The sequence below is a fragment of the Megascapheus bottae genome, chromosome 23 (assembly GCF_031878675.1).
Source record: "Megascapheus bottae isolate mThoBot1 chromosome 23, mThoBot2.hap1, whole genome shotgun sequence".
Taxonomy (NCBI): Eukaryota; Metazoa; Chordata; class Mammalia; order Rodentia; family Geomyidae; genus Megascapheus; species Megascapheus bottae.
In genome coordinates, this window is record NC_143531.1 from 4,726,898 (window position 1) to 4,752,523 (window position 25,626).

Consider the following 25,626-nt stretch of genomic DNA (forward strand, 5'->3'; position numbering starts at 1 on the left):
GCGCGCCCCTCGCCCGGCACACAGCGCGCCCCAGCGGCCACCACGGCCACTCGGCTTCCGGGCAGTTCCGCTGGGCGCCGGGGCTGCTCCGAATCCCGGGGACCCCGCAGTTTCCCCCCACCACACAAACACCCACCCAGATCCATCCTAGCGGGTCCCCCGCCCACCCCCGGCAGGGTGCGGGGCGGTGGCTCTCGGCTCCGCCCGCCACACCTGGAGCCCGGAGGGCGGGGAAGGAGGGCGGGGCGGGAGGTGGGCGCAGTCCGGGGCGGCTGGGCCGCGGGAGCGGAGCCGACCGCGGCCGGGAGAAGGGGAGGGTCCCGAGGTGCAGCCCCCCTCCTCGGAGGAGGGAGGGACCCCGGTCGTGGGGGGGGGGAGGGTGTGGAAAAGCCGGCGCCGCGGGGCGCGCGGAGCGGCGCGGCCATGGAGCGGGCCGACCCCAGCTCCGGGCGGGACCGCGACCGGGACGCGATCGAAGCGTGGCTGGACGACCACTGGGACTTTACCTTCTCTTACTTTGTTAGAAAAGCCACCAGGTAAGAAGAGGACGCGAGAAGACCCCGCCGGGCCCGAGCCGGCGCGCCTCGCGGGGCCGGTCCCCCTCTTCGGCCTCCCCCTGCCCGCGGCCATCGTAGGGACCCCCCCCCCCCGGTGCCCAGCCCCCCCGGGGTTTCCAGCCGATCCTCTGGGTGGACTCGGCGACCCGAGCGGGCGAGCACAGTGGGAAAAACTCAACTTGCTCACAAAGTTCAACTACACGACTGCGTGCGCCCCCGCCGCGATTCCCGGGGTGGGGGTCTCCCCGCCCCGCTCCCCTCCTTACCGGGGTTCCCTAAACCCCCAAACCGCCCGCGAGCCCCTGCCTTGGCCGCTCCGGAAGCGCCTTGGCCCGCCGGTCCCCGGGCTGCGCTCCTCCCCGTCCCCCCCCTCCACCTCCGCCGGGCCCGGGCGGGGCGGGGGGAGCCGGGGCTGAGGGAGGGGGCGGGGGGAGCCGAGCCGCGGACGCCCTGGGGCTGAAACATGCCGGAAACTTCCCCAAGTGAGTGCGGTCGCCTGGGCCCCCCCTCCATGGTCCCGCCGCCGGTCGCTTTCTCGCTCCCCCCCACCCCCGCCCTCCACGTCCCCCGTCGCGCCGCGGACCGGGAGGATCTGCCGTGGGGTGGAGGCGCGCGTGGAGGGCGCGGGGGGGGGGGGTCTGGCTGGTCCCCGCGGTCCGTGGAGACCCCGGGGGGCCGGCGCCCTCTGGCCCGGCGCCCAGCGCCCAGGCGGCCGCGGCGCGGGGGAGGCAGGAGGCGGCGCGTTGGGCGGCGGGGACTTTACCCCGTGGGAAACGCTCGCCGGAGCGGGGCCGGCATTAAGAGGGGAGCGCCGGCACCGGACTCGGAGAGTGCGCGGCGGGCGGATTCCCCCCCCGCCCACGCGGGAGGAGCTGGCGCGGAGCGGGGCGCGGCTGGGCTCCGGCGCGCGGACTCGGGTGGACCGCGGCGAGCGCGCCCTTGGATCCCCCGGCGGGCGGCGGCCGTCGGGCGGCTGGGGAGCCTGGGCGCCTGGGCCCGGCCGGGGTCTGTGTCGCACCCGCGGGGTGGTGATGGTGGAGAGCCGGGCTCCCCCTTGCCCGCGCGCGGTGCTGCGGGGCGCTCCCCGCCAGGGGGCGAGGCGGCTCGGGGACCGGCGTCGGGGATCCCCGGTGGCTGCGCGGTGACCAGCTTGGGTGGGAGTCCCCTAGGGCCGCCCGGCCAGGCTCGAACCTCCCCCTCTACCCCCGGAATCGTCGGGGATCCAGATCGGCGGGGATCGGAAGCGAAAGCCCCACGTGGCTATGTTGCCCTTTGGAGACAAAACGAGGTACAGCCGGGCCGCGTCCTTCCCAGCGTCCCGGGCGGGGGTCGCGGCCGGGTGGGCGGGGGGGGGGGCAGACTGCGCGCTTGTGAACCCCGATTTTCCTAAAGAACATGCAGAGTTGGTGTGGTTTGGGGAGCACAGGCCAGCCTTGTGGGTTTTGGTACCCCGTCCTCCTTTTAAATCCCCTTCCTCCCCTTTTCCTGACAGTGGTTCTACATCCCAATACATGGTGGGAGAGAGCACGCAGAAGGCCAAGTGGTTTCCTTCCAGAGGACATTTTACTTCCAGTTGGGGCTGAGGCGCTTAACTCCAGATGTAGAGTTCTCTGGACAGCTGTGAGCCCACAGTTTTCTGGGGTCACCTTGGTGACCTTCTCCATGCTGAATTATTGCCAGAGGATGGAGTATGTGTGTGTGTGGGGGGGTGGCAGTGAATTAGATGGAACTGTACACTGAATAACGCATGGATTACTGGCGAAACAATCTAGTCAGTTTATCTCTAATAGATTTTCACAAATGTCCATTTATAGGTTTCCTCTTCCCTTTAAAGCTCAACACTTGGGGCTTTGGTTGGTAGTTTTTATTAGCCATAGTAAGAACACTGTCCAAACTTGTTGGAAATAGAATAGCGTTTTATTGGAAAATAAATTATTGTTTTTACACCGTTGGGTTTTTTTTTTCCCTACCAAATTGCACAGGATTAAAAAAAAATCCAGTTCTCAAAAATTATAGTGCTCACTATAAAATTTAGATCATCTGAAGACCCAGAAATATTATTATTATAAGGGTTTGAGTGATGGGAAATGTTGGCAATAGGCTGAACATGCATGCGTGTGTGTGTGTGTGTGTGTGTGTGTGTAAGAGAAGACCCTATGGAATACAATCTGAAAAATGAAAGAGCAAAATATTTAAGAGCAGTGCAGGCCCTTGTGTTCAGGATCTGTAAAGTGTTGAGAATTGTTAGGATAAGATATAATCTAAGCGTGTGTGTGTGTGTGTGTGTGTGTGTGTGTGTGTGTGTGTGTGTGTGTGTGTGTGTGTGTGCAGCCAGGGGAACTTCATCAAAGATTCCAATTTGACTTAAAATTGGTAGTATTAGCAAAGACTTCTTAAAAAGAAAAAGTTCACATCAGTTGGTTATTCTCTGTCTGCAGGTTGTGACTATGTGATTGAGAAAACACACCACACGGCCGAGGTCTGTAGAGACTTGTGAAAGTTTTCAGAACTGAAAATCAGTGTCAGATTGAGACAGCTTGTCTGTCTGCACTAGTAAGTCATGTGGCTAACTGCTGCAGCTCTTCGCACCCTCTTTAGCATTTGACATTTAGGCACACTCTTCCCTCCTTCCTCCTGCTCCTACACGGAACGGTGGTGTTTACTTCCCTTACCAGTTCTTGAGCTTGAAAATCCTGGCATTCCTAAGTTCTCAAACTCCCTGGTGAATGATGGCTGTCCTTGAAGCCAACGATGCCACTGTATATCTCATTCCTCTCTAGATGATCTTCCATGATAGATCTCGCTAAAAAAATTTTTTTAAGCCGAAGCTTACAATTTGTTTATGTGAACTTGCAGATGTCAGCTGAACAATTCATAACAAAACACAAATATAATTCTAATGAACTAGATGTGGAAAACTCTCATTTTCCACATTCGAGACAGGCTTGAGACACCCTGTTAATTGGGGTTTTAATATGCATGCGTATACATGAATGCAGCCTTCCTGGGGCTAACGCCTTTTGCAGTTGCTGTTATTCTTGACAGCTTTTGGGGTGCCTCACCTTCCCTTAATCATCTCTGTGATTGAGGAGGTGATACTTAGATTATTTGGAATTGTAGGGGTGAGATAGTCGAAATTTTATTGCTTCGTTTTATGCCCAGCAAATGCTTGTGAATATTTGGCATATAATGCAAATAGAAAAAAAAATTAAGTGGAGACAAGTTTTATGACAGTTTGGATCAAAGTCCAGACACAAGTTTTACAGTCCCGTGAAGCTTTCTCTGGTAGACCTTTTTATATTTGACTGTGGAAAGCTGTGTGGAATTTCCAGGGCCTATGTTTATAGCTCCTTCTCTCTTTCTCCCTTTCCTTTCCCTTTCCCTTCCCCTTTCCCTTCCTTTTCCCTCTCTCCCTCTCTTCCATCCTGGAACTTTTCTCCCCCCTCCCTTCCTCCTTCCCTCCCTCTCTCCCTTTCTTACCCTCTTTCTTTCTTCCTTCCTTCCTTCCTTCCTTCCTTCCTTCCTTCCTTCCTTCCTTCCTTTCTGTCTTTCTGTCTTTCTCCTCCTTATTCTATTCTTCTAAAAGGTGTACCATATTTTATTTGTAAGAGATTTCTATGAAAATCAGATGGTGGTTGTGAAATGAAACCTTACTGTCCATTCTTAGCTTTTATAATTATATAGGAATATGAACTTTTCTCCAGCTATGCTAAGTATATATAGTTAGGCAGTGTTGTTAGGTGGGTGTTCAAGATAATGAAACTTTTAGAGCCTTGGCCTAGTGTGACTTTGATGTTCTTTATAATATTTTATGATGGTAATGCTGGCACAATAATGACCTTTTTTTCCCCTTGTGTTGTTTATAATGGGATCCTTGGAGGCAGTTCTGTGTAGCATTATATTGTTTTTGGAAGCACGCGTCTGGATTGAATTTTTCCTGCCTTGGGAATTTATAGGTGCCCTTGAAACAATAGCTATTTCCCTTTGCCCTTCTATCTCTAGTGCTTGCAGAGATTGAGGTTCAGGCTGTCTGGAATCCAATATGAATCATGACAAAATTCCTCAAAACGTGGTAGATTGAATGCAATAGCAATTAGTCATAGATGGACAAATCTCGAGAGAAATCAACTTGCTTAGATGTCACACTAATTTAAATAAGCTTGTAAAATGGAATCGCTTTTTTTTTTGGTAGTTTGTAGACCAGAGATCAGTATAAATTGCCTAGATTTTCATGAGATCATGTCCACAGTTCAAAATCAGTCTCTCTCCCTCCCTTCTCAAATAAACTGATTTCCTTAGTGTTATGTAAATCTCTCTCCCTCTCCCCCTTCCTCCCTCCCTCCCACTCCACTGGCCCCCCCCCCCCACACTTCCCTTCTCCATCCTGGAGTGGGAGCAGAGCCTTCTTGAACTCCTAGTCAAATACTCCACCATTGAGCTATAACCAGCCACTAAATTTCCTTTTTAAGTAATTCCACCTATATAGATGATTTGATTCTGTTCTCTAATATCATTTCTTTTAAAGTATTTAGAGCTGTAAAAAAAAATGTGTGAAAGTTTGTATCTTTGCCCTTGATCTTTTCAGACAGTGTGCCTTACATCCTTTCCTCTAAGTCTGAAAGCACAAATTAGCTTAGAGCTATGTTTTGAGCATAGCTCCGAACTGTGTTTTAATAATGCTCAGAAATGATTTCCTTTGTCATTGGAAAGGCTAAACAGAACCACATGGCTTTTATCCCACACAATTTTCAATTGCTTATTGAATTTATAATTACAGTATGCGAGTTATACGTGTTTTTGTTTTTGGTTTTGTTCTCAGACTTGATTGTAGGAATTGAAACCGCTTCCTAGACTGACAAGCCAGTCAGTCAGTGAATTGCTTGATATTGAAAGGTTGAAAATGATTATTTTCTGAGTTTATGATGAAGACTTGTTACCTGCCTTTGCTGGACTTTCAGTGCAATTGTTTGTAGGTGCACAGATGGACTGTCCTCAGCATTATAGCTGGTAGGAATAAGTGAGAAGCTTAGAAGTTTCAGCTCATCAGGTTCTCAGAAAGCAATGCCTGTGAGCTCCACACATAGGAAAGAACACTGGAGAAGGTCTTTCCTCATGAGCCATTCATTGGCTGTTTAGCTTTGCAGTCACGTTTATTGACTTAGTATTTTCATTCTATTTTGACTGATCAACATTATCATCATCATCCTTATTTACAGTACATGTGCTTGATTCATTTTCCCTGAATGGTAGGCATTTTTCTTTGTTGCCATCTATGAATGTTGTTTGCATTAGGCGTTTAAGGCAGGTAAAACAAATTTGAGTCTTAAGTGAGTAATCATTCTGATGACCAATTCCAAAATGTGACATCGCTTCTGGTTTTTAGTTTGTAGTGAGGACGTTTTTGAACTCTTTCATGCCATGGTTTGCATTAATGCTTGGGAGAGGAGAAACTTTTCCTCTGACTCTGAATTATAAAGTGGCTTTTTGTAAATTAGCCCATATGAAGAATTTTATTAGGTCTTAGTCAATGAGAGAATTGATTCTCCTTTGAAATCCTAAATCCAGTGACAAGAGTGAAAACAAGAGTCATGTCTCTTCTTTACTGAGTGGCTGTGTTAATGAGACCCATATCGGCTGATGAGGTAATTAAAAGCCCACACTAACACATATAGGCACACATACACAAAGAGGACCTTTGAATTTACACTTAGAGGGGGTCCTATAATCTAGTTTGATAAATTTAGGCAGCATACGAGACCTTGGGTACAATCCCCAGCACCACAAAAATTAAATAAAGAAAGGCATTCTAATCTCTGATATAGTAGATAGAAAATACTCAGTCACAAATGACAGAAACACCACTGAAACCCATGACTTTTGTGATTGAAGTATCTGAGAATTGATTTAGCTTCGGTTTCAGCTCAACAGATACTCTTGTCAAGGTTCTGTCTGTCTACCTATTGATCTGTTGATCTGTCGATCATCTGATACCTGTAATCGGTGTCTCTGTGCGTCATCTATCATTTATGTGTTGGTCTGTCTTTCCTGCCATCCATTTATGTTTTTGGCCCTGCTGTGTGTTGACTTTTGCTTTCTTGTTTTCTTTTTATGCTGACAGAGTTTAAACGTGCCTGGTTTAAGACCTTTACTGAAGAAAAATTTTATTCATATCCATCTCCTCCCCCATTCTCTGTCCTTCCATTTGTCTCCTAGAAGCAGTCACAGTATGAAGGAGCATGGGCTTACTGGCTGCTTGGTTGCAGTAGATAGCTCATTAGCATGAGCTGTCCTTTAGTATCAGAGGCAGAGGAGGGGAAGAATTCCCCAAAGAAAGCCATTATGGACACCAACTCAGATAGGTTCACTTACCTACAATGTTCAATGAATGTGGTATTCTTAAAAGCAGAATAGATAAGAGGAGAGATAATCTAATCATATTATAGCATTTATGCAAGGGTAAGACCAAAATACATTTTAAGTTAATTATGAGCAAAAAGATAAAAAAAACCCACTGCCAAATGCAAATTGGTCACATTCATTAAATTGCCCTTGCAATGTCAGTGTGGCCTGCTCCCTGATGAGACAGCTGGCCTTGGCCACTTTTGCCCTGTGACTCATTCTACCCACAGCTCTCTGACCAGTCATGGAACTTTCATTCTTTTTATTTATTTGGCTTGCTTGCTTGCTTGCTTGCTTTATTTATTTATTTATTTAGGTACCGTTACTAGGGCTTGAACTCAGGGCCTGTCCTTGACCTTATTTGCTTGACTAGCATTCTACTACTTGAGCTACAGCTCTGTAGCTGGCCTCTTGCTGCTTAATTGAAAATAAGAGTCTCACAGACTTTGCTACCCACTCTGGCTTTGAACTTCAGTTCTCAGATCTCAGGTTGCTGAGTAGCCAGGGTGACAAGCATGAACTATTGGCACCCAGCTGGAACCTTTATTCTGTAGCACAGCAAGCCAACTTTCATTATTTCCATAGTGAAGAAGCATATTTGCATATTAAACTTACCTTTTATTGCCTCATGAAGTAAAAGTTCAGGGTAATAACTTGGTTATAAAATGGTCAACCTAGTAATCTTAAGCATGATTCTCTCACATTTTACACATTACGACTAGTTTGAAAACACAAAATTAAAATATTTTGAGCTGGGCACAAGTGACTCACACCTGTAATCTTAGCTCCTCAGGAGGCTAAGATCTGAGGATTCACAGTTGAAATTTAGCCCAAGCAGGGAATGTCTGTGAGACTCTAATCTCCAGTTAACTACTAAAAGAAACCAGAAGGGGAGCTGGGGTCAAGTGAAACAAAGCTAGCTGTTAGTTTAAAAAGTAGAGACAGCACCCAAGCCCTGCGTTCAAGCTCCAGGATCAGCACATACACACCAAAAGAAATTAAAATATTTTAAAGTGTGTGTGTGTGTGTGTGTGTGTGTGTGTAAAACTTCAAAATCTTTTTTTTTTTAAATCCCACCCTGGGGCTTAAACTCAGGGGCAGTGCTCTTCTTTTCCTGATTATTATAGATAAGAACCACTGGCATCCAGCTAAAACTTACTTGTTTTAAGCTCTTGGGAGACTGAATTGTGAAATTTCAGTCTCATCCGGTTTCTTTTGTACCCAAACTGTGAAGCAAATCAGTTTTCTTATTTATTATATAGATTTCAGTTGTTTTCCTAGAAAACAGCATCTTTCTTACCACTTGATGGTGAATGCTAAGGAAAGTTGCAAAGCATTATGTCCTCTTCCAGCTCTCCTTCCAGTTATGAACAGAAAACTGTATGAAGAAATTCTACATTTCGTTTATATTTGATCCCAGTGAGTCTCTTAGATGTTTATGTTACAATGAGAAAAAAACTTGGGACGTATTAAATAACTTCAGGCGGAACACTCAGTGTTTTATAACTCCAGATGCAAGTAGACAGTGTACTGTGACGTTGGAACAGAGACCATCGGAAGGTGTTACAGGGAGCCCCAGATCTCTCATTGTTTTTATTTATTATATTGTTACTTAGTTCATATTTTATTCATCTGCACCAGTATTGCACAAAAGAGAATGTTGGTGTTTGACCGTGCCACTTGCAGCCTCCTCAAGCCCCAGACACTATTTGCTAAGGGACACCCCAGGACTGTGAAAGGAAATCTACATCCACAATTCCCAAGTACTCTGAAAGGCTGGCACGGCTCATTGGTTGGGCGCCGCCATTCTGAAACCTTTCAAATATGCTTCTGTTTATAGTGTTTGAGAGCCCAGGACAGGACAACGACTTCCAGTCCAGTCACCTTTCTTTAAGTACATGATTTTCACATGACTGTAGAAACTTAACTTGTTTGAACCAAGATCCTCAGATCTCAGTTTCCTCAATAACTAGGACTACAGGTGTAAGCCACCAACACACAGCTTCTGGGGCTCTGAAGATTGTAACGGAGATGAATATACACTCTGGTGTTTTAAATAGTAATTTTAATATATAGTTGATCCCTTTTGCCTACAGAGCCATTAACACCTGAAATTTAGTCACAATCATTTTTAAATTTTAATTTTTCTATATTAACAAGGAGTTACAGTTACGTAATTCAGGTAAAGAGTACATTTCTTTTGAACAATGTCACCCCTTCTCTCACTCTCTCCCCTGGTTTTTCTCTCCCATTCCTACCCACACATTGTATAGTTCATTTTCAGTGTAATACCTAGTGAGTATCGCTGCTGCATTGTTCACCCTGTCTCTCCATTTCTGTGTCCCCCTCCCAAAGACAGATAAATGAACAAACAAGACAAAACCAAAACAGCAACAAAGGAAAAACCTCTTGTTTCCATTTTCCTGGAGTTCATTTGTATAAATACAGTTTTCTGTGATCAGATGTGCATAGCCTTGCCCTGTTGTGTTCCTCTCCTAAGACTGTCCTCCTTTGGTCTCATGGTTTGTGTGGAAACCGGGAGTTACAATTTAAGTCATACCATTTTTTCCCCCTATAATGTGGGAATTAGCTCAACAGCATGGTGATTTTATAGAGATGAAATATCTCTTTCATATTCAGATGGATTCGTGGTAAATGATTTGAGCAGAATCTTTCTGGGAAGGGATGTAGAATGGGAATTTAGACTCCCCATTTTTATTTTTTGGTCCCCTCCCCCCCAGTTTTTCTTTTAATGGTCTTCATGATTAGCCCAAGTCAATAAACCTCAGTTTTATGGTAGGGATGAGGAGGGCTGAGGCTTCACAACACAGAAATTCACAAATGAGCTTTTAAACCTCCTAGCTAGGCCACTTTGCTTCTCACTGAAAGAGGGCAGGATCCTCTTCTCAAATGGACTAGCTTCATTCTTATAAGTATTTTTCCAAATTCCAGTAATGGATCCAAGTCAAATTGTATAAATAGCATAACTAAAACGGAATAAAATCAGAATCCAAAATGTAGGAAAACATATCCAACATTATTTTTTTGTCTATGTGAGTTATTTTGGTGGTCTTTTTTCCTGCAGATAATTTGTGTCAGTTTTCATATAGCCATCCTTTCCAATCAGGAAAATTTAGTACAGTCTGCTTTTCAGATACTCGTGATGAATTCATAGGATTGGTGAAAGAAAACATCGAAAAGAAAGAAAAAGAACTGACATTTTAAGAGTTGACTTACAAATATGAAAGTTCACTACATTTTATGGGCTTCTCAGAGTCGGTGACATTTTTCCTGTTTTGCTTCAGCCAGCCTTAGACTTTTCTCCTAAAAGTCATGGCTCTTAGGGACTTGCTCTGTCACCCAGAGAGACTTTCAGAATTTTCCTAAGTCTCCAAGAAGAAGACCTAAACAAGGACTTTAGTCATGGAGTGTTAAAGCATTATCTTATCAAGAAAAACAACCAGGTACCAAGGACTCACACTTATAATCCTAGCTACTCAGGAGGCTGAAATCTGAGGATCCAGGTTCAAAGCCAGCCAAGGCGGGAAAGTCCATGATACTCTTATCTCCAATTAATCACCAGAAAAATCCAGGATCGGAGCTGTAGACTTCTCCCCTAAGTAAATTTCAACAGGTTTTATTTGTTCTTTGTTCATAAATACAGATAAACTACTTCAACCATATTGATCTTCACTCACCTTCTTGTTTGAACTCTCCTTCTCCAAATGATTCCCACTCCTGCATCCCAGATAGTTTTACTTCTGTCATTCTCTTTTTTTTTTTCCCAGGGTGTGTCCCAATTGTGTCAACGGATTTCACTATGATTAAATCACTTATATAATATGTGCTATATATTATATCTTATATGTATGATATATATCATGAACACATATATGTGATGTATATTCATACATATATTCATTTTTCAAAGAATTCTTATCCATGGGTACATTAGGCAGGTGTACAAGATGCCTTAAACTAGTTGCATTACAAATAGATTTCATCTCATTTTATATATATATATATATTTTTTTTTTTTTTTTTGCCAGTCCTGGGCTTGAGCTCAGAGCCTGAGCACTGTCCTTGGACTTTCTCAAGACTAGCACTCTACCACTTGAGCCTCAGCACCATTTCTGGCTTTTTTCTATGTATGTGGTACCGAGGAATCGAACCCGGGTCTTCATGAATGCTAGGCAAGCACGCTACCACTAGGCCAAACTTCCGGCCCTCTAATTATATTTTTAACCGAAGAGGGTTTGTTCTGTTTGTATCACAATTTTACTGTGCCTTATGATGTATATCACATATATGATATATGTAACACATAATATACATAAGGTATAACCTATTGTATGATGTTACATATGCTGTGTATATTATATGCCACATCATATATTAATGTTAGATATTAAATATAATATGAAATATTAAATAATATGCTTTATTATATATCTTTATTAGCATTACCTCACAGTATTTCTAGAGGAGGATTTTACTGAGACGTTCTTACATTGTTTTGCTCTCTGTTCCTCTGCCTTCTTAAGCCTCTGGTAATAAACAGCTACATTGAGGTTCCTATGCTATCTTCCAATTAGTTGCAGTATATTTTGAAATTATTTGCCCTCCATCTTTCTTTTTCCCCTCTCCCCACTCCTCCAGTCTCCCCATCATAATGGAAGGAAGAAATGCAGAGGCTCCTAGATTTGCTGTCATGAGGAATTTAACTCAGGAAGAGGCTCAAGTTTGGACTAGGGCCTCTTAATGTGCAAGCATATTACTTAATGATGTGTCTAGAGACATTGCCCAAGTGAGGTTAGTTTCCACATTTAATTTTAGAGTATATAAAAAAGGAAAAATCTCAAATGACATTTTAAAATAGAGTAGCTGAAAATTCAGGTACCTGGGTATTACAATTATATTTTTAGTATTTAGAACATCAATGTCCTAAGTACAGCATATTTTCAAAGAATTCTTATCTGTTGGTACATTACTTTAGGCAGATGTACAAGACGCCATAAACTAGTTGCATTAGAAGTAGGTTTCATCTGATTATATTTTGTAAGTCATGGGGGGGTTGTTAGTTTGTGCCACAGTTTTGCTGTACCTTGTAAATTTTACTTTTCCTCACTTTCTTAGGAGCCAAGATATATTCTATAAAACCAGACATATTTTAATTATTTTTCCTGTCAGGACTTCTGGAATAGCGAATATGTATTTTAAAGGACTGTCTGTGTTCTCAAAGACTAACACATTTTGCACAGTAATGAATAGTTCAGCTTCTGTAAAAGTTTAAGTTACTGCCACAGATTAAGACACAGGTGTGTGTGTGTGTGTGTGTGTGTGTGTGTGTGTGTGTGTGTGTGTGTGTGTGTTCATGTGTTCATGTGTTCCTTTGGCTGGCTAATCATATTCGAAATGCCATTTCAGAATCCCCTGTGACCTACTTAGATGAATCCTTGTAGATAGTAGGCACTTTGAAAGGAGCTGTGGCTTGTCTATATTAGTAAAGAATTTCTAAAGATTATAAGTTGTATTTCTCTTTGCTGCAGTGGGGTTTTAATAATTGTGATAGAGGGTGAGAAGTTGGGAAAGGGGGAGGAATTGTATTCCTCATATAGGTTATACCACAGGGTGACTGTCCATATTTTTTTCAAAGACTATTACTCATCAATTTATAAAACATTCAGATGAATCATTTGAGATGACTCATATTCAAGTTGGAATACTAAAACCGATTAAAACATCTTTAAAAGGGAGTCAAGTCTATCATTTTGAAGAATGCTAACCTTTTTCATGTGCTTGTAAAGTGGAAACATGTAGAATTTATAGAAGGAAGTGTAGCTGGATGGGTGTGTGCACACACCTGTGCCACACACATACTCTGTCACTAGGACTTGAACTCAGAACCTCTCAATCTTGCTTAGCCTTTTTCTGATCAAGGGTAGAACCAATTGAGCCACATTCTTACTTGCTGGTTACTCAGAATTATGAGTCTCTTGAATTTGACTTCTCAGGCTGGCTTTGAACCACAGTCTTCAGATCTCCAGGGAGAACCTAGAAGTACAGGTGTAAGCTGCCGCCAGGTGCCTGAATTAATATGTATCATTTTATTTCTGCTATGTGTGTATTTACTTTGATAAGTAAATTGTGCTGAAAATGACTGTGGGAACTTGTGACAACTCACCACCAAAGCTAACTATCACTGGTACATTGATTCAACCCCTCTGTATACAAAAGACCAAACATGTCTCCAGGCTGAGGTTGATTCGTGATTTTCCCGGTTCTTTACCTAAGCGATCACAGCATCCTCAGAGATGCAAGCCTGTGCATGCTGTAAAGAAACCTCATAAAATCAACATGTTCAGTGTTTTCTCAGTGACTCTGATTTTGGTATTCAGTCATTCCTGTGTGTGTGATTTGAGCTAATCTTCCCTGGAGTAAAATATTAGAATGAACATTTCTGAATTTGGAGTCACCTTTAGAAAGATTAGAGATGAAAGGCACAAAGGTTTGTCTTTATGATAAGATCTCATGCCCTATGTGAAACACTTCATATGTTTTTTAAAAAAATTTCTTCCCACCTAATGGATCTGTTTTGGTTCTTTGTGTGCTCAGCTTAAGGAAGATTTATTTCCCTTCCCTTCCCTTCCCTCCCCTCCCCTCCCCCTCTCTTTCCTTCCTTTCTTCCTTCCTTCCTTGGCTTCTTTCCTCCCTCCATCTATCTTTCCTTCTCCTCTCTCCTTCCCTTTCCTCATCCCTCCATTCCTCTCCTCTCCCACTCTCCCTCCTTCTCTCCTTCCTTCCTTCCTTCTCCATTTCCCTTTCTTGTAGTGGGACTTGAACTCAGGGCCTGGTGGTATTCTTGAATTTTCTCTCAAGGCTAGCTCTCTACCACTTGAGGTACACTCTCCTGGTTTTGTGGGATGGGGCATCAACTGGAGACAAGAGTCTTATATACTTTCTTGCCCAGGCTAGCCTTGAACCATGATCTTCATATCTTAGCCAGGATTACAAGTGTGAGCTACCAGCACCTCACTGGACATCCTCATCTGTGATATACATACACACACACATACACCGTATTGGAGGCCACAAGTGTTCGCATTAGTGTCACCTGAGACAAATCACTCCCAACCTTGATGGTGACATTCTCCAGGGTTTACCCAGTGATTTTAAGACATTACAGTAAAAAGCTGAGAAACAAAGCTAAATTTATCCATTCTTGAAAACGGATACAGAATACAATTCATTTATGACTGAAGACTTTTTTCCTGTAATAAAACAAGGTAGGAAGTCGGACAAGAAGAAAGTAGAATGGATTTGGTTAGGAAAGGGAAAGATTTGAGTGAGGTGTTAAATGTCAGGCTCTTGTAATTGATTAGAAGTCTTGGCATCATTGTTCATTGCGTTTCTCTTGGCCTGGCTGACGTTCCAGTGTGCACAGCCCATGATCATTCATTAAAGCCTAGCAAAAGGTTCTTATAGAAGTCCTCAAACCCTGTGGTTTCTGATTGCTCCCACACTTGCTGGGCAGTTAGTGGGGGCATGCTTATCTCTGAAAGTTTACTGTGGCCTGGTACCAGTGGCTCAGGCCTATAGTCCTAGCTACTAAGATCTAAGGATTGTGGTTCAAAGCTAGCCTAGACAGGAAAGTCTGTGAGACTTAATTGGTGGTTCAAGTGGTAGAACACTAGTCTTTAGCCAAAAAAAAAAAGCTCAAAGAGAGTTCCCAGGTCCTGAGTTCAAGCCCCAGGACTGGTATTAGAGGATAAACAAGTTAAACCTGAATTGTGTGTGTGTGTGTGTGTGTGTGTGTGTGTGTGTGTGTGTGTGCTTATGGCAAAGAGTTAAGAATGTAGTAGTGACAGATACTTACCAATGAAAGGGAATCATGTTTCAGTCTTTTTGCTTTTATTAATAAAGGCAGTTCTCTCACCCTTCTTATAAAGGTTGACATTTTGGATAAAGACGCTGAATGTCCTTCCCATGTAAGCAGCCTGTACCTGCACCCTGTTTGTCCCTTTGCCTATGGCAGTGGGGGGGCCTGTGTCCATTCCTGGGGCTTATGTTTCGTCCTTGAGATAGGGTCTTGCTAACTTGGCCCTGACAGGCCTTTGCTTCTGGAGTAGCTGGGATTCCAGGCATGTATCACCCTATCCACCGCTGTCATCCTCTCTGTGATTTTTCTTGGTTGAACTTGATGCAGAGAGGAATAGTTCCTTACCCCAAACCTCCATCTCCTTAGAGCAGGTTACAGTAAAACCTGGTAGACAGTGATCTTATTCTTCGGGCCCTCTCTACTTGATGTTGATGAGTAGAGAAGAGGTTTCAAAGTGTTTTCTCATGCCTTTTGTGATTTGCCTTATGACCTGAATAAAGGAGCCAGAAATAGGAGAATAAGTTTGATTTGGACATTAAAGCCTCATGATTGTGGAAATCATTAAATGGAATATTTTTCAAAATCCCAGGCATCAAGGAAGGGAAAATTGAGCCTATTTCAGGCCATATAAGTGTGCCTGTTCTGAACTGCTACTTGAGCCAGGCATGGATGGTTCAATCCTGTAAATCTCAGCCTCAGATTATTGAAGAGTTGTGAGTTCAAGGCCAGCCTGGGATATACAGTGAGATCTTGTCTTCAAAAAATGTATTGTCAGGGACCGGGAGTTTGGCCTAGTGGTTAAAGTGCTTGCCTAGCATGCATGAAGACCCGGGTTCAATTCCTCGGTACCACATACATAGAAAAAAGCCGGAAGTGGTGCTGAGGCTCAAGTGGTAGAGCTCTAGCCTTGAGAAAGTCCAAGGACATTGCTCAGGCCCTGAGCTCAAGCCCAGGACTGGCAAAAAAAAAAAATGTATTGTCAGACTAAATGTAAGGAACTCCAGGATAAGGAAACAAAAGCCATATAATGAGTGACTGTTGTCCTTAAGGTACTATGTTATCTCTCATCTCTTTTGCCATCCCTTGGTTATCTCATATTGTTACAATTTTCCACCTTGTTATCTGATATATTGTATATGTGCTTAATTGGTTATTTGAAATTGGATAGGAGTGGGGGGAAATCAAGATAAGCGGAGGAAGGGTGGGAGGGAAATGCGGACCATGTCATAAGAGTATCAATGTTTGTGAAGTTATGTACCTTCTGTCTGGTGAATATAATGTAACCCTTCTATTAATCACAATTAAAAAAATACATATTGTCAGCTACTAACTACCACCCAGCTTCCTTAAATCTCATGTTATTCTCCTTTCCTCTAACTTCTCCCTTCTCTTTCCTTCCCCTCCTCTCCTCTCCCTTTCCCTCTTCCACTGTCATCCTCTTCCACCTCCTCCCTTCCCCTACTATCCCCTCCCCTTCTCTTCTCTTTCTGTCTCTCTCTCTGCCCCCGCCCCCTTCTCCATTTTTGCCTGTCCTGGAGCATCAACTCAGGGTCTAGGTGCTGCCCCTGAGCTTCTTAAGCTCAAGGCTAGTGCTGTACCATTTGAACCACAGCTCTACTTCCAGACTTTTGGTAGTTTATTCGATGTAAAAAAAAAATCTCACAAACTTACCTGCCTAGGCTGATTTGGGACCATAATCCTTAGATCTTAGAATTACAGGTATGAGCCACTGGCGCCCAGCTCATCTGCTACTTTTTACCTTTAGAATGGACTTAAGTCACACGAACTCAGGGCCTAAGTACATGCTATGTACACACTACCATCAAGCTACATCCTTAGTCCTTCTGGACGTGGGTTTTAATGTCCACATAGCCTTTGCTCATATCATCTGGTATTCGTGTACAAGTGAGCCATGCTGTATTTCATTAGCCTGCTGCAAACAACATTGCAGTAATTACCCTGTATTTCCTGTACACCCTGGAAAAAGATATTTATTCCCTGGAAGAAATACACACACGCACGCACGCACGCAAAAAGTTAAAAACCAGTGGTGGTTGTTCAGGCTTGTAATCCTATCTGCTCAGGATGCTGAGATCTGAAGATTGTGATTTGAAGCTAGCCTGGGCAGGAAAGTCCATGAAACACTAATCGCCAGTGAAACAGCCAAAAGCCAGAAGTATAACTCAAAGGGTAGAGCACCATCCTTGAAGTAGAATAAAAATGAAAGCAAGCAGGAGGTCCTGAATTCAAGTCCCAGTACCAACATAAAGAAACAACAACAAAAATAAGATACATAAATTGTGAATCCACTAAAATAGTAACAGTTTTTTTTTTCTATAGCCCACAAAAGATGGTTGAGTCACTGCAAGCCTGGGCTGGCAAGGTTTTGGCAGCTTTTGTTGAGGGGTACTAGACTTTCCTTCAACTACCTAATATATCCATGTATTGTGTTCTGCAGAGAAATGGTCAACGCATGGTTTGCTGAGAGAGTTCACCCCATTCCGGTGTGCAGGGAAGGCATACGAGGTCACCCCGAATCTTGTTCCTGCCCTTTGCAACAGAGTCCTCGTGCAGACAGCAGTGCCCCTGGAACCCCGACCAGGAAAATCTCAGCTTCTGAGTTTGACCGGCCTCTTAGACCCATTGTGGTGAAGGATTCTGAGGGAACTGTGAGTTTCCTGTCTGACTCAGAAAAGAAGGAACACATGCCTCTAACCCCTCCGCATTTTGACCATGATGAAGCGGACCAGTGTTCGAGACTCTTGGAACTCGTGAAGGATATTTCCAGCCACTTAGATGTCACCGCACTCTGTCACAAGATCTTCTTGCATATCCATGGGCTCATCTCTGCCGACCGCTATTCTCTGTTTCTGGTGTGTGAGGACAGTTCCAATGACAAGTTTCTGATCAGCCGCCTTTTCGATGTCGCTGAAGGGTCCACGCTGGAAGAGGCTTCTAACAATGGCATCCGGCTAGAGTGGAACAAAGGCATTGTGGGACACGTCGCAGCTCTGGGGGAGCCCCTGAACATAAAGGATGCCTACGAGGTGGGTAGGGGACTGCGGAATTACTTTATGCTCATTTAGGAGATATGGAGATTCTCTTTCAGGTTATACAAGTGTGTTTATCTACTCCAAACTGCTCCTGGAGCCACACTCATGAGTGGTTCAGACATGTACATTCAACCTCAGATTACAGGAGGCTTTTGAGTTCAAAGCCAGCCTGGAATATCTAGTAAGATCTTGTCTTTAAAAACTGGTTTTCCAACCTACTTCTCAATTCTTACTGATTCACTGGAGGTAAGGCTCTCATGGACTTTCCTGCCCAGGCTGGCTTCACACCACCATCCTTGGGTACCACATCTGGAGGATCACAGTTGAAAGCCAGCATAGGCAGGAAAGTCTACCAGATTCCATCTCCAGTTAAGCAGCAAAGTCTGGAAGGGGTGGCATGGCTTAAGTGGTAGAGCTAAATGAAAGCATAATGTCCTGAGCTTAAAGCGTTGGTATTGTTGAAAGGAAAGAAGGGAGGGAGGGAGGAAGTGAGGGAGGGAGGGAGGGAGGAAGGAGTGAGCGAGAAAGACCAGAATTTCCCAATATTTAAATGTCAGTGTTTGTTTCTTTCCCAGTGGATTACCTTGATCCTTCTCTTCCTTGACGTTAGTACTGGGAGATAACTCAGCTCACAACTATATATTCTGTCATCTTTCCATGAGGTCACTATACTTGGCCAAATCTGTATTACCTGTACAGAAACTTCTGTGTATTCTACTGAGGTTCTAAAATAGTAGGTTCAAATCCACATGCCCTCCGCCCCCCCCCCCCCAGAAAAGGGGGAAAAAAAATGTGGTCTTTTTTTCTTCTTCTAGTTAATACTATTCCTTTACTGGAAATCCTGTTGATACCAAGGTTTGATACATTCTTTCCTTCCATCCTCTCCTTTGTCTTTTAAAAAAATAAATAAATTTATAAATATCTTTTTTAAAAATGGAAAGTTTGGCTCTGATGTATCTGAATGGAAAGATTTGTTCTAGTTCTATTTTTACTGGTAGTACACACAGGTTTGAGTTTGGGATTTAAAGGTTAAACTAGAGTCTTAGAATTTTCCATTTATAATGATTTTTTATATTAGATTTTTGGTGTGAGTGGGTGGGTATTGGGTATTGGGTATTGAACCCTGATCCTTGTATAAGCTACTCAAACATTATTCTGTTTGAGCTATGCTCCTAGCTTTTCTCCTCCCCCCTCCTTGCCCCCACTGTTTTGTTTTTGAGACAGGTCTTACTACTTTTTGCTTGGAATCAAATAAAAATCCTGAATAAAGAAGTATAATTTTCTGGGAATAATTTGTAAGTATCTTGCAGGGCAGTTTTTTTAAGCTACCTACTGTATAGTATACTATGGAGATTCAGTGATGATTTGGGTTCATTTAGTGTAATTTCAAATGCCATCGTTGCTTTATTCTCCTCTATATTACTGATGCCTGTTACAGTACCTAGCTGGTGGATGAGTGTTTTGTTGTTGTGTGTTTTGTTTTTCGTGGTACTGGAGTTTTGAACTCAAGGCCTTACACATTTGCTAGGCATGCACTGTTTCATTTGAGTCGCACTCCTGAGCCTGTTTTCCTTTCATGGTTTCCTTTTTTTTTCACTGAAGTCTTGTTTTTATTGCCCAAACCAGCCTGGTGATCCTCTGACATAGATGTGTGATACTGTGTCTGGATTATTTGTTGCCATGAGAGTCATTTTGTTTTTTTTTAATGTCTTTGAATTCAGTCCTCCCAATCCCTGCCTTCCAAGTAGATGGATTACAAACATAGACCATTGTACCTGGCTTGATAGGTCTTCATAAGTATTATGAACATTCTGTTATTATAAATATTTGTAACTTATAATATTATAAATATGCATAATTTATAATATAGGTATCATAAGTATTAGTTGAACTAAAATGACAGTACATTCAATAGAAAGAGGGAATTTCTAACCTAAATTTCTCCTTCCTAGCAGATCTTAACGTATGCCAAGGAAAATGTAGTTGCGATCAGAGAAACAGGATGTGACAAAGTAAGCCATTGAGGAAGGGACTGGAGGAAGTGTTGTTGGTGTTGACTTTGGGAACTAGATTTGCCTGGGCACTGGTGGCTCACACCTATAATCCTAGCTGCTCAGGAGGCTCAGATCTGAGAATCCTGTGGTTTGAAGCCAGCCCAAGGAAAACAAATCTAAGGGATTCTGTGTCCAGTTAACTGGCAAAAAGATGGAAATGGAGCTGTGACTGGAGTGGTAGAGTACCAACCAGTCTTGAGCAGAAACAGCTAAGAGGCAGCATCTAGGCCCTAACTTTGAGCCCTAGTACACACACACACACACTCACACTCACTAGATTTGTACTGAAAAGATGATGAACTCCAGATATAAAGAGCAGCTTGAAGAAGATGCAGGGAAGTCAGACTTGGAAAATGTGTGACTCACAGTCAGAATCCACATTTAGGGAAGCTTGGGTGTAAAGGAGATGAACAGATTGTTTGTCTTTCTCGGTCATAAAGTGTGTTAGAAGCCAGGATTGTCTTCCTAATCCAGTATGAGGGGAGTGAGGATCTGAGCAAGGCTGTGGCCCAGAAGGCCAAATGTAGAGCATGGATTTCCACAGAACAAGTAGAATCCACCATCTTGGCAAGCAACCTCAAGGAGGCCAAAAGGAGGGAAGAGGCATGGAAATGACTACAATTTAGAAATGAGTAAAGGAATAATGATTGTGCCAAGGAAGACTGAGCACAGGGATTTGAGACAGAAAACCTTCAGATAATGTAACTCCTGAGATGCATTGTTTTGTTCGTTTGTTTGTTTGTCTGTCCTGGGGTTTTAACTGAGGCCTGGGGTACTGTCCCCCAGCTTTTTCACTGAAGGCTAGAGCTCTTACCACTTGAGCCACAGCATCATTTCTGATTTTTTGCGTGGTTAATTGGAGAATTTCATGGAGACTTTTCTGCCCGGGCTGGCTGTCCATTGTGATCCTCAGATCTCAGCCTCCTGAGTAGATAGGATTGATTACAGGTATTGAGCTACCAGTGCCCAGCCTCCATTCTGTAGGAGCAAAATTTCCAATTCTGATTCTTGGAGGAAAAAGAGAGAGAGAGAGAAGTCTTTCTTCATGAAATTATCTCTTGATTTCCCTGAACCCTGAAGTAACCTTCCATTGTAGCAGACTCTCAAGAAGGATATTAAAGACACAGCTGTAGGATGGCTGCCAGATTTGCAGAATTCCCTTGCTGTCTGAGGTGACAGCTGGGTTTCCATTCTCTCAATGGCACTACAGTCAGGACTACAGTAGGACTGTAAGTATTTCCAGCTTGGACCAAGAAAGCCTTCAGTTTGTTTGCTCGGCTTTGCATGGCTTTGCGTGTCTCTAGCACGTACGTGCATTTCACTGAATCCCTGTTCCCTCTCTTTAAAGTTCTTGACAATGCATTGGGTTGTTTTGCAGTGAACAATAGCTTCATTCTTGAAACTCTGTCTTGAACCAGTGTCCTAGATTTGTGCGGGGGGGGGGGGGGGGGGGGGGGGGAGGGGGGGCGCAGAGCGAAGAAGCAAGCCTCTTTGGCCATTTGATCTGTATTTATGATGGCCTCATAGTACTTTGTATCCAAGAGTTTCTTCTCAATTCCTTAGGATGGATGGCAGTTCTGATTCACATGGTAGCCTAATTTACATTGATAGGAGCAAGTGAAAGTCTGCTAGCTAATGGAAAATTCATCACAGAGCCTCACACTTACTTGGAATAATCAAAACCAGTGTTTTAGCCCTTTGTGAAAGTAGTCAGAATGGGAAAATGCATTCTGAGGCTTACAGAGCCATAAAATGGCCCTCTGGGGTGGTAACTGATTGTTCTCCTCCCCACCTTCCCTGCCCTCAGGCCAGGATGCTATCTCTAACCTCTTTTTGCTCAAGGTTAGCACTCTACCACTTGAGCTACAGCAATACTTCCAGCTCCCCCTCCCCCAATTAATTGAAGGTAAAAGTCTCTGGGATTTTTTTTTTCTCCAACAGTGCTCCTCAGATTTCAGCCTCTTGAATAGCGAGGGTTACAGGCATGAGCTACCATTGTCCAGCAGAGCTTATGATGCCAAAGACCACTTGGGAAGATCTTTAGATAGTTGTTGGCATGTAAGAATGCTTCATGAAAGCTGAAAGTTAGAAAGGAACAGGAAGCAGCCTCACAGGTAAATTCCTTTGAAAAAGAATCCATATTTGATTCACTTTTTAAAACTTTATAACTAAAAAAATGACATATTTGAACATACAGTTAACTTTGTTACTAATAAAATAATAGTCACACATAGTAAAGTACAAGAGAAAAGTCACAGCTTAGACCTGATTCTGTTCTGTCACAAAGACTCTTGAAAGGGTTGATGGGTAATGCTGTCTGTACACCCATAGATGTTAAGTGTTTAATCCCTGCATCAAAGTTCATGAAACTCCTTGCTTTCTCCTCCCTTCCCGCCCCTCCCTCCCTCTCCTCCCTTCTTTTCCCTATTCCTCTCTTCCCTTTGCTTGATGGCACTGCGGTTTGAAGTCAGGGCCTATGGATTGCTAGGCAGATGTTCCCAGACCTTTTGCTTTAGACTATTTTGAGGGATTAGGTTTTCTGTCTTTGCCTGGATCCAGCCTCAGACATTGATCCTCCCATATAGCTAGAATTCCAGATGTGAATCAGCACACAGGGCTCATTTGTTGTGATGGGATCTTGCCAACTTGGTGCCCAGCCTGATGTTGAACTCTAATGTCCCTGCTCTCTGCCTCTTGTATAGCTAGTAGTACAAGCTTGTCCTACCATACCTGACTCCCATACAGCTTTTCCTATGTGACAGGACACTTGTTAATAATCAGACATTAAGGGGCTAGGAGTGTGGCCTAGTGATAGAGTGTTTGCCTGGCATGCATGAAGCCCTGGGTTTGATTCCTCAGTATCACATATACAGAAAAAGCCAGAAGTGGTGCTGTGACTCAAGTGGTAGAATGCTATTCTTGAGAAATCCCAAGAACGGTGCCCAGGCCCTAAGTTCAAGGCCCAGGACTGGAAAAAAAATGAGACATTAAAACATTTATTAATAAGAGAGCATAACTATATCCCACTAGTACTGGGATTTGAACTTGGGGCCTAGGTGCTGTCCCATAGCATTTTTGCTCAAGGCTGGGAATCTACCTCTCAATCCACAGTGCCACTTCCTACCCTTAGTTAGTTAATTAGAGATATGAGTCTTAGGGACTCTTGCCTGGGCGGTCTTCAAGTCTTGATCCTCAGATCTCAGCTTCCTGAGTAGCTAGAATTACAGGCATGAGCCACCAGCACCTGGCAAGGTCTATTATCTTAATAATAAAATGTACAGTGTACTTTGGTGTCTCTATTTTATATAAAAAAGAGGTTTCACTGAGTACCTTGACTTCCTTGTAAGGAATATTGTAGGGAAGCCTTACGCTTCCAGCAATTACTACGCCTTAAGAATCTGTATCTTTCTCTCAAATTACTTACATTGTGAAACTTGGAGTGACCAGTTCCTGTAGGACAGGAACTCCTTGTGTCTGCCACATTTCTAGAGAGACCATCGGTTGTGTGGGTTGTGTGAGGGAACAGTCATGTTCAGCTCACATGGGCTGTATCTCCCCTTCCTCCCTCTTCCTCCTTCCTTTCTCTCTTCAAGGAAACAAATCTCACCTCTCACCATGCAGGCCTCATGTCTTAGATCAAGCATTAACATCTCCTTAAAGAATATGAATTCTCAGCTGGGCACAAGTGGCTCATGCCTGTAATCTTAGATATGACCTCTCCGAGTGAATTTCTGATGACTACAATATTTCCAGAAATAACTTTTAAGGAAAAAAATGAATATCAACTGTCTTAATTTAGATAAAATGAACTGATCTTTCCTGGTGTGATTGTGTCCAGGGAACACAGTTTGGGAATCTCTGTATCCAGACTCGCTCAATGCTTCAATTATTGTAGGAATTATCTTAAAACCACCGATTCCATGGATGAAAATGAGGCTCATTTGGCAAGTTGTCTGGGTTCTTTCCTTTTGGACTTTCCATTATTTTTATCTTAATAAAATTTCAAATTCACAGAAAACCTGCCAGATGCAGGCTAAGAAACTTCCATAAATCTTTTCCTTGTTCTCCTTGTTTCTTTTGTTCCGTTTGATTTTTGTGTTTGTTTTTGTTTTGTTTTGTTTGTTTTTCTCACCACTTCCACCTTTTCTGATGCATCGCCTACTGTTTTTGTAGCTATTTTAGTATGTCATTTTTTTTTTGTTGTTAGTAGTGGGACTTGAAGTAAGTCATCTTTTTACTAAGTACATTTTCCAGCAACAGTAAGTTCTCACACAACATAAGAAACTTCCAAAAGAAGGAAACGCAACATGGATCCAATGTTGTTTTTAATTTAATGCAGTATTTTAATAGCCCGTCATTAAAATTTTGTCCATGGCCCCATTAATAAATAATCTTTTATAGTTACTTTTCCTTCTGCTCCTGGCTCTGATCCAGGATCTCATGGTGGGTGGAGGTGTCTGTTTTGTCCCCTCCACTCAACATTTCTTAGGGCTTCTTTTATTTTTCTTCATTTGGATACTTTTTGAAACATATGAGCCAGTTTTTGTAGAATTTCCTTCTTCTTTGGCTGTACTGGTGTTTGAGCATAGGGCCTTGTGCTTTGAGGCCTTTGTTCTTCTGTTTGAGATACACCTGTCTTTTTTTGCTGTGGTTGTCTCTGAGATAAGTCTTGCCTTTTGGCCTGGGCCAGCCTGAATTTTGATCCTCCTGTTTGTACTTTCCACCACAGTTGAGATTGCAGACCTGTATTTACCATACCCAGCTTTTTAAACTTTTTGGCTTTTTAAATTCAAGCTTTCTTGGAATCACCATCGTCCCTATTTCTGCTTCCCACATAGCTGAGATGACAGGCTCATGGCACTCTCCACAGCTGTTGATTCAGCTTACGGTCTCACAGACTTTCTTTTTGCCCCATGCAATTTCTGCCCACCAAAGAGCTATGATTACACATGTGAGCCAAATGCCTGGGTCTTAAGAATAAATTCCTTCTTAAATAGAAGATTCAAGCTAGGGCCTTTCGGCAAGAACATAACAGATGTCTCCATTGAGATCTCGCTGGGTTTTTCCAAAGAACAGCCAGTGCTTCATTCTCAAATGCCGTGAGGACTGAGCTCTGCAGTCCAGTTCTGTTTTGTGGCGTTGACTACTTAGCCTCAACACCAACACTTCCTGCGAAGGACTCACACTTCAGTCCCAAGTCAAATCCTCAGGCTAACCACACTTCCTCCATGCCACTTCCAATTTAGAGAGTCCCAGGACCCTTCTCCACTCAGTCAGGACAAATTGACTCACAGAGCCCAAGAAAGAAAGCATGATCCTTGAAGTGGCTACTCGACACATCTTAATGGAAGAGAGATGGGGCTGGAGAGCTTTCTTGCCTGCTAGCACACCACCAGCCCAACACACTGGCATGCCCACCAATCCAGAAGTTCACTAACCTTTATTGCTGAGATTTGAGATGGAAGTTTTCTTTTAGTATTGGTCAATCATGAGACTTGAACTCTGGGCCTGGGCACTGTCCCTGAGCTCTTCAGCTCAAGCACTCCACCTCTTGAGCCACAGTGCCACTTCTGGTTTTCTGAAGATAAGAATCTCAGGGACTTTCATGCCTGGACTGGCCTTGAACTGTCATCCTCAGGTCTCAGTCTCCTGAGTAGCTAGGATTACAGGCCACACCTGGCTGA

General features: G+C 43.5%; 1 protein-coding gene across 2 annotated transcripts in view; it reads left to right on the top strand.

The window, feature by feature from the left end:
• The first annotated feature begins 391 nt into the window (after positions 1-391).
• The window catches only part of Pde5a (phosphodiesterase 5A), a 118,294-nt gene continuing 93,059 nt past the window's right edge, over positions 392-25,626 (top strand). Inside the window, exons 1-2 of one of the 2 annotated variants that reach the window (XM_090356640.1) lie at positions 392-536; positions 17,294-17,882. In XM_090356640.1, coding sequence (XP_090212766.1) covers positions 424-536; positions 17,294-17,882 — 702 coding nt within the window. In that variant the 5' untranslated portion in view covers positions 392-423. Of the gene's footprint in view, positions 537-1,751; positions 1,846-17,293; positions 17,883-25,626 lie in introns of those variants that run through there. The other variant, XM_090356642.1, reaches the window with a different exon arrangement.